The 13,278-nt window shown below is 36.3% G+C and overlaps 1 protein-coding gene across 3 annotated transcripts in view; it reads left to right on the plus strand.

The window, feature by feature from the left end:
- The window catches only part of DLGAP1 (DLG associated protein 1), a 774,858-nt gene extending 761,874 nt beyond the window's left edge, over nt 1–12,984 (plus strand). For 2 of the 3 annotated variants that reach the window (XM_089678097.1, XM_089678106.1), the window contains one exon: nt 1,561–12,984. In XM_089678097.1, the coding sequence (XP_089534223.1) occupies nt 1,561–1,776 (216 nt within the window). In that variant the 3' untranslated portion in view covers nt 1,777–12,984. Of the gene's footprint in view, nt 1–1,465 lie in introns of all 3 variants that reach the window. The other variant, XM_089678117.1, reaches the window with a different exon arrangement.
- Nucleotides 12,985–13,278: the final 294 nt, after the last annotated feature.

Genomic DNA, 13,278 nt, shown 5'->3' on the forward strand with positions numbered 1-13,278 from the left:
GCAAAAATAACTGTGATGCTTTGTACAGTTTCAAAAGTAAAAGCACTGATGTTACTCCAAAGTTTAGGTATACTAGATATAATTATCTGTACTGTAATATAAGCACCCGACCTTCATTCAGTGATCAGTACCAATGATTTGTTGCAAATAAAGTATGACAATGCTCAGTTATTTCAAAGTAATCCAAAATGAATAAAAAGTATTGATGTATTTAAAATGTATGTTGTTGTTGTTCTTCATGTTAATAATCTAGCTGTCAAAGTTGTCATTCCATTATTGTGCACCATGGCTCTGAATGATTGTTTTGCTTCCTGTTTATTGGAAAGGGAGAGATATCTGACACTAGGTAAATGTAAAAACTTTGATAGATAAATAGTAGCACAGATCAGGTTGACGTGAATATCCAACACAAGGTGAATTTAAAAACCATAATAGGTAAATAGTAACACAGATCAGTTTAATGTAAATACTTCACTTAACAAGAAGGGAAACTGTGAGATGATAACAATGGATGTAATATTCAACTGGTAATTTTTATGGTATTAAATTTAAGAACAACACCTCCCAAAACGTTTTCCCTCTTTTTCAATGGAGTAGAGTCAGTACCTTTACTGCTGTCAGTGGGATCTCTCTTCTGTCACTGGCACAGCTGTGACAAGACAAGCTTGACTTTTTGTCCTTCTAGATAAAACAATGAAATCTGAGCTTGGCCTGTCAAAGCCATGCTATGGGGAAGGAGAAGGAATGACTACCAGGATCAGAGGAGGCAATAAAAAGGCAAAAAATGACCCTGGTCTACTCCAAATGAGAAAAAAACAGTTTGGGATGAAAGAGTTTTTAATAATGTTTCTATCGACATTACACTCAGCCAGTGCAAACTCTAAAGTAATCACCATACAATTTTATGTGGCATTAATTACAGTTGTTTTTGTTGTTGATGTTTCTTTTCATTTTGACTACCACTTCACACAATCTACAAAGAAAACAAAAACATTGGGGTTGATTTACTAAAAGGTATAAAATGTCTTAATGTTTACAAAGAAACTTTTGCTAAAATTGGCAAAAAAAAAAACGTACACTTGTACCCACAGTTAGCTGATATTTTTTGGCAAAACACGTAAGGAAGTTTCATTTATTATTGCAAAATAATAAATGACATATAGAATGATTTGGGCCACGTTATCATTAGAAAATAAATTCATTAATTCAACACAATATCAATCACTAGGAAGACACTGCGGCCAGGAACAACATGGCTGCCTCTCCTGCATGCCTATAATTGGAATTCTTTTATAGCCTTTGCTTTTTTTTTTCTCTTCTTCCAGCAAGGACTCGATCTAGTTACTTTATATGTATCTGCAGTTTTGTACTAGTAACTCTACCCCATTGTTTTCAAACACTCATAATTAAAAAATAGCATATACATTAAATGATCACATCCTAATGCATATTTTGCTTTAACTAGCTAACGAGACAAGGACATAGGGAGAGATGGAAAAGCTGCTTTCACAGCTTGTATGGAGAACCTGTATAATACAATAAACCTTCTGCTTTAATCAGGAGAGAAGGGCCCCTCCTCCCGTGCCAAAGAAGCCATCGAAAGGTCAGGCCCCACTGGTCCGGGACAGATCTCTGGAAAGCACAGAGAGGCAGCGGCATGAGGCCCGGAAGCGGCTGATGTCTGCAAAGCGTGCTGCGTCTGTCCGGCAGAATTCAGCTACCGAAAGTGCGGACAGTATTGAGATCTACATCCCAGAGGCTCAAACCAGGCTATGAAGCCATCACAAGTGACACTGGGGGAATATTATATATACCTATATATATATTTATGACACAGAGTAACGTATATAATATATCCTCTAGTTTGGTTTGGAACCACAATCATGTGTATATGATTTTTTTTGTATTCTTCTGTTTATATTGCTTTTTCTCTTCTTTATGTCATTCCCACCCTGCTATCATACATTCTTCTAAATTGTTGTGTATGCAAACAGTTTTCTGAAGCTATGATCCTGTTCTCCCCACATACCCAACTTTATAACAATCTGTGGGCACTAATCAGTGCTGTGTACTCTGCACAAGGACCTCCTTTTATTTTATACGTGGATAAAATAAAAGAAGAACAATCCTCTGTATAGAACTCCTTGCAGTGCCCCATTTCACACTCTTTTTGTCTAGAGCTACAGTAGTCTGTAATCTAGTGTACAGCAATAGAAAATTGTAGGGTATACAGTACTGTGGACTCTGATGTCTTCCTATTCTTAATGTGAAAAAGCATGGGCTCGAATTCCCACTTCTTTTCTATGTAGAGCAGATGGAGCACTTTATTGTAGGCCACAGACGCACCTATCCCCAAAGGCAACAGGTGACAGAGGAGAATAGCTGGGCTAGTAAAAGATGTTGGCAGAGAGGGCAGGTAACTGATCTGTGCACACAAAGGTTTTCACACCTGCCTTTATGATGGCTAGCCACATAAATACATATCATGCATATGCTATTACTGTGATCTTGAATTTAAAGGAAATATTGTTTATTATGCAAACTTTGACACATTTTCTGTGCTAACAAAAAAAGATGTTATGTTATACATTTGGCATTAGATTAACCTAATAGAAATGCAATAAAAATGACTAAATTTAGGTCTTTATTCAAAGGCGATCAAAATTCTCAATGATTGAGTTCATAAAGCTTAACAGTTAATCAACAGTTAAAAAATAAATAAAAAACAGCTTTGGTCCAATGTTCACTTTTTAAAGAGAGGGAAAGAGTTAAGTTTTATAAAGCTCACCTTTTTTTTAGCCTTTATTGGGGCTCCTCAATAGCTAGATCCCTGCTTTTGCTAAACTGCATTATCAGCAGGTTTAGGGCCAACTGATAGGCTTTGGGTTTGTGTTGATGGTGTCAGTTTGACATCAGTTTAAGATGCTTCCTTGACTTGTATTGGAAAGCAACACCCATTTGATGAAAAAAAAGCCCCTCGACACATGCCTAAACAGACTAAATTCACAAAGTTAAAGTATTACTATACCCAGGACCCTGCATTCACTATATCTGGTCTCCCACAGTACACAGAACATGGAAATACAATTATGTTAGCAAATATAAACTGCTAAATACCTTTTCTCATCAGCAGTATATAGCAGTCTTGTGACTTCTATCAGTGTCCAGTAGAGCACTGGTTAAAGCTTGTAGGAGGAGTTTTCACTCTCTAAGAGGAAACAGGACCCCTGACCTCTGTCTGGACAATGCTGATTGGCCCTGTGCTAATCACATGCACTCACCCAAGAAAAAAAAACCTCTCTAGCAATACACTCCAAACTGAGCATGTACAAAGTGACTCCAAACCTGTTCTATCAGGAGATATTTAAGGGACAATGGAAGAAGGGGTAGATCAGAGAATAGAGGATCAAACATCCTTTTTACACAAGGTGGATTAACCCTTTAAGTTCCACAGTGAGTATAACAAGCATGCTTCCCTGCATATACAGACTGATTTTACTGTTGTGGGTTTAGTAACACTTAACATGCTAGAATAAGGATACTATTTTTTTTTAAAGTGACAGTTATTTTCAGCTAAGCCCAATAAGATTTGAAAATTACAATCATTTTGCTTAATTGAAGATACTTATCCTGGAGTCAAAGCTTTGTGAAATGAGCATTTAATTTGCTGCCGTGCACCAATATCTTCTAAGCTTCATTTTGAGCTGGTCAGGATAGACATATTGGAGATTTTTTCAAGTTGACAGCAATACCACTCAAACCAGAGAAGAAAGGTTATCTTGACCTACACTACGATCTATAAGCTGGTTGCCTCCAACTCCAAAAGCCAATAGATATCTGTTTGCATATCAAAAGCTAGGATGGAAGATGCAGTCTTATGACAGCTGCATTGATATGTTTATACAGCTCTTGTATTACCCCTTCTATTGTCATCTAGTCAATATGGACATTAGCAGTCATGCTGAATTGCCATTTATGTCTATTTTGGCCACCACTGTATATGACAGAATCTGACATAGACTGAGCTATCCAAAAGAAGAAAAGTGTTGGGCAGCTGGCTTTGCCTATGTATTTTCATCTTTAGGAAATCTATACTAGCCCTGTGTAAAGGGACCTTATTTACATATTTAATAGGTTCTTCTTAAAAGTCAGTCTCTAATTACTATCACAGACAGGTTGGTGCAAGTGTGGATTATGGAGACCCAGAGACACCTGGCCTTTCAGAAAATAGAAGATCAACTGTATCTAAAATATGATTAGAGATATAAGAGGAGTTACGTTTGTAAAAATAGTCTGGTGTGGGTTGATGACATATCATCCTGATATTTACAGACTTATCATGTAAGCAAGGATGGGAAAATGAGCAGCAACTCCTAGCAATCACTGGTCATTCATCTTTCATTGATCGCTCTAGAGTAAACCGAAATCTGTTTAATATAGGTTACTTTGCAAATCATCATTTCTTTTAAATAACTCTGCATATCTCTTTACGTGTATTCTATTCTGTTTTCAGTTGATTTTTAAACATTTGTTTTTTTTAGTGTTCATATCTTTCAAGGTGCCTGGGAATAGATGGGGTGGGTATTATATAATATATATACAGTGATGCACTTTACTTTTCAAGAACAAAAAACAGGTACGTAGGAGAGACAGACCTGTAATGACATTTATTATTATAGAATCGTCATATAATGAAGCATTATACCTGGTCTTTTTCTGTAAATATATGATAAAAGCCACTAGCAATGATAGTAAGCAGATATCAAGTCCTAATTAGCGCAAAATAAATTATTTTTAGATTTATATACAAAGAATACAAATGTTACGGAAACTAAGTAAATATTGTAAAAAAAACTAAATCTACTTGAATCATTTAACCGGAAATTGTTGGGGAATATATATGGCATTTTTTTTTATCAGTTTTATATTTATTTAATTGTAATAGCATTTTTATGTTGTATTGCATGGGAAAACTGTATAAAATGCAGAAAAGTGATTTATAGTAAACACTACTTCATGTTGCGATAGAGAGGTTGCCAATATTGTATCCCCGCCTTAGCAGAACAGACAAACACATTAACTATCCTTCTAGCCATAGACATGAGGCAACGGTTGGAAGATCCTATTTCATGCCATAATCATAAACATCGGCTAAGTATGTATGTCTATGCCTCTGTGGACATGGGCCGGTCTTCTCTCAGGGGAGCAGCAACAACCAGCTTAAACTAGCATTATAGTCAACAAATTTTCCTCTTAAGTTCAATCAGTCTGGGGTGTCTCCACAAGTATGTGATAGTTGTTGAATTATTCCCCAATCTGACTATTATTTGACAAACTGAACAATAATCATCTCGTTTTGAAGGGTAGCATAAGTCTGTTCTTGACGCAGTCATAGATAGAAGCCTCATTACATTTATGTTACAGTTCTGGGAAGCTTAATTCCAGTGCAGTGTAATTACAACTAGCCATACATAGTACAGTGTGATTGCATAAACTTTGCCCAGTCTCCTTTAACTTTACCAAATCTAAAATGGGGAGCTACCAAAATTCTTTTAAATTTCATCATTGATCTACATACTGCAGTTGTTGGTAGATCTAAAGGAGATACTACAATTAGACAGCAGGTGTATGGTTATTGTACATGGATATCAGGCATAGAAGCATGTCTAATGCTTTAAGGTGCTTACTAATAGCTTGCATTTGAAAGGCATTTGAATTGTGTTTGAGATGTTTTTTACCAAACCTTCACACTAACTTGTATACAGGTAAAAAGCAAAGAAAAGGCAAAACTAAATGTAGGTAGAAAGTTAAACCTGGTCCCCAATTCAAACACTGTACTTGTTTCTTCAAAAATGCTTCACAAATGTAATGCAATTGCAAAGCAAAGCACAGATACCTATGTACAGTAGGCCTAAAGGTGAAGCAAGGGGCCTTTATGTTTAATGGTCAAAAATGAGCAGATCAGAAGCCTCATTAAAGACATTGGTTGGGTTGGCTTGTAAGAACTAGAAGTCTTAGGCTGCATTCACACTTGTACGACTTCAACGTAGTACGAATTTGGAGTGCAACTTTGACACAACTTTAGATGGGTGCAACTTGGATACGACTTTGGCATTCATTAATGTTAATGGACAACTGTTTCATTTAAAACATTCGGGTGCAACTTTAATAACTTTTGAGGGTTTACATTGCAGTCTATGCCACTCAAGTTGCATGAAAGTCAGACCAAAGTAGTGCATGAACTACTTTGAAGTCGATGCAACTGTAAGTTGTACATATTTGAATGGTTGTGTTTGAAAAACATGAGGTACGACGTGTCATGAAATTTTAGTGTCCAAAGTCGTATGACAAGTTTCAGAAGTGTGAATGAAGCCCTAAAGAGGCAATGTCTGGGCAAAGGTCCCCCCCTCTTCCTGATACACACCTTGCCAGCGTCCAGACACTGCTTCTGTTGCAGTTGGCCCTAAAATCCTGAGTGTCACATAATGTAGGATCTTATCGTTCCCTTAATGATCTGACAGGCCTAGTATTCTAATATGACCACTGGCTGCTATATCTGAGCACTGTCATATTATTATACAGGATTTATATAGCGTCAACAGTTTGCTCAGCGCTTTACAATATAACGAGAGACAATACAGTTCAATACAAGAGCGAAACGAGGGCCCTGCTCCTTGGAGCTTACAGTTTAGGGGACATATGCTTCCCCTTTCCTGAAATCATTTTTAATGTCTGAAGCAGAGGAAAAAGTGACAAGGAGCACTTGCCAAGTAAATGAGACTGCATAAAAAATATATAGTCATATGTATGAAGGTTTTTATTGCCCTCCATTTAGCTTTACTTACTTTTACTTATTTACCGCTTAATTGTCAGGGGTCAGAGGTCACCTGAAGTTTGAAGGCAGCTCCCGGTCAACTGCCTAACAACAGCACTGTCTGTCAAATGCAATGGGAACATAGTTATGTATTACAGAGCCCTATAGTTATAAGAACTGTAAAATCTACAAGGGGGTCCATTATTTGACACCTCTCATAGGGCCAGATTTATATTTTCTGCACTCCTAAGCCAATTGAATTGTTTGGGTTCCTCCTGCACGAGTTCATTGGTTTGTCTCTAACAAGCTTATATGTCATAGCAACACAAGGCATGCAGAGGCTTATAGAGACAGTTTGCCCACTCTGTGTGAGTATACCAGGAACCAGTGACTATGGAAGAGTTTTGTTCTAGGAGTTCAGACCCTGAGCAGATGAACTTTAAAGTGTATTTCCACATTTGAAGCCAAATTGGGATACCACCTACTTTATAATTGTTAAATTTGCATAGCTTAACCTAAAAAATACCTATCATTCTCCTTTTTTGTAATACTTAGGAGGGGGCTTTAGATTTATGTTTAGTTTGTCTAAACTGTGCTGGCAGTTTTCATTATCATTTATAATCTGGATTTGCACACTGTCAATCCTAATAAACGGTTAAACATCTCAGAGCTTGGGTGGTACCTTGTATACTAATACGCTTTTTTTTTTAAAAAAAAATGTCTCTCAGTTGGTCCCTCTAATAAGCTGCCTATAGAATTATGCATATAAACCTGCTCCAAAGAAACTAGAATGGTTCAGTTTACCATCCTTATCTGGGTTGCGATCAACTAATCAGTGCATTGCTTTCCAAGTTCCTGTAGGAAAAAAGAAAAAATGCACACGTTTTTTTACTTGCAAAAATATGTGCATTTATTATTTTTTCTCAAAAGGTGAACCTAGCCTTTAAGAGGAATATACACTAGTAGAATTTCATTAGACATTTTTTGTTCCAGGAAGGTTTCTTCATTTTTATAATCGGTAGTGGGGGCAAATCAACATTCACTTTAACCACACAGATGAGAAAATTTAAAGGAACAGGAAGGAAAATTTCCCATCGGTGAGTGTTGTTTTCGTTTGGGAAATTACATTCATTCCAAAATCGAATGTTGAAAGCAAATGAAATTTTGAAGTACTTTTGAATTTGATTCATACAGTCATTGAATGTACAAGAATTGTCTACTTGTGTATAGCTAGCTTTACACAGAGAAAATTCTGTGAATTCATAATTTAAAGGCAAAGTTGTGCTATTACTGCTGAAAAAGATATGATTTATAATAATATACCTTGAGTAACACTAGAAGTTTATTTTTTAATGCAAATTTATATAAAATACAATAGTTACTAAGAAAGTATGCACAAAGCACAAAGCTGAAATAATTTAGCTAGTTATTCAGGGTATCAAGTTTAAAATGGTTGTAAAGGCTGAAGGTTTTTTACCTTCATGCATTCTATGCATTCTATATTCATTCATATTCAACCTTTTACTCCCCACAGCTCCTCCCTTATACTCTCCTGAGCCCCCTCTCGATCCAGCAATGTGCACGGGAGCCTTGGCTGTTCTGGGTCTATCTCTCCTCATTGGCTGAGACACAATGGCTCCCATTGGCTCCCACTGCCATCAATCACAGCCAGTGAGATAATGTGGAGAGAGTGGGGGGGAGCAGGGCCGAGCTTTGGCTCTATGGGCTTTATGGAGAGCGGGGCTCAGGAGTTAGCACACACCAGTGCTTCCATAGCAAGCGGCTTGGTATTGGGGGCACTGGTCAAGGGGAGGGGCCAGGAGTGCCAGCAGGGGAGCAGAGAAGAAGAGGATCGGGGCTCCTCTGTGCAAAACCATTGCACACAGCAGGTAAGTATGACATGTTTCTTAGTTTAAAAAAAAAAAGGAACCTTTGAAATCACTTTAAAGTATAAGATAGAGTAGGGAAGGTTTTTAAACCACTGTTTTTTTTCAGCTGTTTCTTTAGAGAGAATTTATTTCACTTCCTATCCTGTTGACTCAAAGGGAGTGAGAGGTTATCCTTTTCATGAGAGGAAATACCCTCTTAAACAGTTGTCACAGGAACAAGTATGCCCATTGGATAATTCCCCTATATTCCTGTTCTGGTGGCAACTCAAAATTTTGCAATTACTCTCACTTTCATTCCCGGAGACAATGGTGATTGGAATAGAGAGAGTGATTAGAGAGAAATTAGTTCTAAACCCTCACCAATCTATCCAAATCTAAATAAAAAAAAGTTTGCCTGTAATTAGATTTTAAATGGTCAAATAAACCAAAGGATTTTATGTTCCTTAGCTACTGATAAGTCATTAAGAATTTTACTGTAGTACAGATTAATTATTAAGATTATAAGATAAATATATTTGTACAAATCAATTAAATATAAGCTCAAATGTAAAAGAAAGCCTCCAATTGGTTACCACATAAAACAGTTTTCTCCATATTGATGCACGGCGCTCACTGTTTCTTTTTTCAGAACATTGTAAATTAAAACTTGTATTTGCACAATGTAAGAATAGACCAACTTTAAGGTGGAACTAAACCCATAGATTCAACTGTTTCCGAAAACGGTTATATTCAAGGCATGGCATGAATGATAACTGAGCCGTCAAGCCATCAAATTGCTGGTGTCATAACTGTTCGCATTTGCAGCACTATGTCAGCTGCAGATCAAACAGTGGTAAAGATGGCAGCTTCCTTGACTGCAACAGATAGCAGGACTTAGTTCCACTTTACAAGGTGACAGCTGTGGAAACTGCACTTTTACATTCATTTATATACAATAAGTTTACTCTTGCTAACAAGACATGATACAGATACAAGCAAATGGTTATAATAAAAAGAACAATTAATAAAATGGAACATAACTGATATTTGAAATCACCTTGGATTTACCTGTGTCGGCTATTCTTAGGTGTCCTTTTAGATTATTATTATTATAACTATGATTGTGCCAGAAGCCTGTCACTTACAATGCATTATGAGTTGGCATGGTGTACCTGTCAGTAGACTGGATATGTTTTAGAATGAGAGCCTCTAGCGAATATGACATTTTAGACATATTAGTGATGTTTTTCCTGCTTGTTATAGCTGTTCTTGCCAGTAACACCCACACAGAGATATCCGTGATTTCTGCACTCAAATGTATTTATAGCACTCTACTGATTATAATGTATACTTTTCAGCTGCGATATACATGTACAGTGTTAAATAACCAGACAGTTCATTGGTGTCAAACTGCACATATCATGACAATCAAAAAGATAATATTCCCATCAGGTATGCCATTATTGGATAATAACCTGTAAATATTGAAGATAGAACAGACAGTCCATATTGACAGCTCAAAGTAATCACTATTGACAGCAAGCACTGAACATCTAATAGACTAGACTTCTAATGGATCGTGTTTGGTTATGACCTGTTAATTACATCCAGTATCTTTCAAATTTTAAACTTTTTAAGATTTGGGAAGTTCCCATCACTTGTTGTTCCAATGACAGGGTTCACCATAACAGAAAAGTGGTGGGTAATTCAAAACTTTACAGCTGTCCCCAGTAAAAGACATGCAGGGAAATCTTCCAGAGGGATCATCTGTTTTAGTTGCCCAAGGGTGGGCTTTTGACTCACTGTAGGGAGATTTCTGCCATGGAGATTTCTGCCCCAATAGGGCACAGGCAGTGATAAAAATCTGATAGAGGTTATAACTATCCAAAACAAAAATTCAAAATGGCTAGATTTTCACTTTACAGCATATGTATAGGCTAAACTCTTTTTTGGTGGGATTTATAACCCCTGCCAAGTTAATATTGCCATCTGTGTCCCTGCTACATAGATTCATCCACTCTATTTGTCCTCATGAACCAAATGATTGAGACAGACTGTAACAGGAAATCCAAAATGTTAGAGTTGTCAACAAATCAGCAGGGGAAAGTGGATTTTCCAATGGGGACACCCATTTACAGCAGTCTAAAGAGGAGAATTCCCATCATTTGGAAAAAATGTCCTACCCTTCCTGTTTGTTGAGACACAGACAGCAAAAAAACCTGATTTTTTTCCCATTCTGAAACTAAAAAGAAAGCTTTAAAGTCCAAATTTAGATTTAGTCAAACTATATGTTTAAATCGATTTATAAAAAAAAAATATTTCTAAATGTCTTATTGTTGTTTTCTGTATAATTCCAGATGTCAGCTGCACCTCTCACACAGAGAGCAGCAGTCTCTCTGCAAAGGTCCCATACTCCCCCTGCTGAGTCAGACTAAGATCTCTACAATCAGCAAAGCGTATGCTCCCTGCTGATTGCATCAGAGGGCATGTTGGACCTCTACAGAAATACTGCTGCTTACAAATGGAGTGCAGCGGCTTTTCTCTACATCTGACTTTAATCATCACAAGTGCTACACATTAAATTAATAAGATGCACACTGCTGGAGCTTGCATATATATATACTTTGTAGTTGACAGGTTCTTATTTATTTTTTGTAAAGCTGAACTTCAGACAAACAGACAAATACACAGTTGAAATACGTGTATGGGAGCTGTCCTACCTGTTGTCAAAGATTTATATTTCTTTCCATCCAGCCTTGAGATTTACACAGTATGGCCAGAGAGCTAAACAAACCTGATAATTTGACAAATTTCTATTGGTGTTAGGCAGCTTATCTCAGTCACCTCCATTTTCCCAGCCTATTATTGGACACTGAAAGAGCAGCAACAGTCTGATGGAGTCAACTCCCTATTTTCATTTTTAAAAGGCTGGCAGTGCAGCTTGCCACACTAAAATATGGACCTGACCATTTGCATTGGGGCACCATTTAAAATTAACAGCATGGTTCAGATGTTGCATTACATTGTGGTAACAGGCAATAAAACAGGCATTTTACCATACATTACCATTCTACAAAGATGTGAACAGCTGGTATTTTTTAATATCTCCCTGGAGTTCAGCTTTAACTGTAATGCCTATTGGGATGGAGATGGCAATTTACTAAGACTGGAGAATGTATAGCAGTTGTGCTTTGCAACCAATCAGCTTCTAGCTTTATTTTCAAAGCTTAACTGAACAAGCTGATTGGTTACAATGCACAACTGCTCCAGATTCTGTCTGCTCTAGTTTTAGTAAATTCCCCCCAAAATGTTTAATTTTTTTTGTTTTGGCTATTTAGTATATAGAGGTACAATGCAATCATGTTTCTGCCAAAAATGTGACAGCATGGCTGCAAGATCTTTAAGTGCAAAGTGCAGTTCCACTCTTGTCATTAACTCTCTTTAGCTATTATGCATGTACTGCAAAACATATCAAAAACAAAGTAGGCCTCATTGTATATAAAGGAAATGTGCAGTAAACTACAGTAACCAGTTGACAATCAACTTTGACTGGACCAGTGCAAGAGTCAATGAAATCATGTCTGGTTGATCTGGGCTTACTGCACACCTGCCTTCTTTGCAAAATAAAGAATATAAGGCACAGGTGTGTCCTAAATTAAAACTGGCAAATAAATATACCTCCTAATTGTCCCTTTTGGAGGGCGCATTGCCAATTGTTGACCTCCAAATAAAGGAAGTTTAGTTTATCTTTTACTTCTGACACATATGGCTTAAGACATACTGATTTGGTGTGTTAGAATTTGGGGAGGTGTTTTTTTTAATTAATTTTTAGCTTCAAATGCGCTGTAAGTTTACATATGTTTAAAATATATACATCATATTCTCACTATCCTAAAAAATAGTCTTACAGATATCACCATTCTAATAATTTACCATACATAACATCATAATCATATATTTAAATACATATTTACTGATTGGTTATAAGAGTTGTATTGAGAACTGGGACTTGTTCAAATGAGTATTCTATTTTTTTGCAATGTTGCCATAACTCTGGACCTTTTTTGTAATGAATGTTAATGAATTAAAATATTAGATTTTTAATATTTAACTGAGAAAATGTTTTATTTACAAGTCAATTGATTTCCACAGTGTTCTGTCAATGTTATAATGTGCACTACTGAGTTATATTTAAACTTGTGCATTAACTCTTCTATTTTTATTTGAACTTTGTATTTGATTGCCTAAAATAAAACCATACATGGAATGTGACAAGTGTCATATTTGCATTCCCAGATGTGATTTTCAAAGTGTTTGTTTAATTTAGCTAACGTTTTGAAACTGAAAGATTTTTGATAGTCATGGATGAGCATTTTTATGGATTTATGGAAAAGAATTTTCCCTGGTATAACTTCCAAGTTGGTGCGTGGACTGAAAAATTGTAAATAAATAAATGTTTCCCATAATGTAAAAAAAAAAAAGAAAAAAAAAAGAAATTAAATGAATAAAAATAATTAATGCATTGCTTGTAATGGTGGTGAATCTTTCTTTTGTTTGTAGAATACTACAGTGTTGAATCAGAAACAGACAAATACT

The sequence above is a fragment of the Staurois parvus genome, unplaced genomic scaffold (genome assembly GCF_062004578.1).
Source record: "Staurois parvus isolate SC_StPar_1 unplaced genomic scaffold, SC_StPar_1.0 ptg000015l, whole genome shotgun sequence".
In the NCBI taxonomy this organism is placed as follows: Eukaryota; Metazoa; Chordata; class Amphibia; order Anura; family Ranidae; genus Staurois; species Staurois parvus.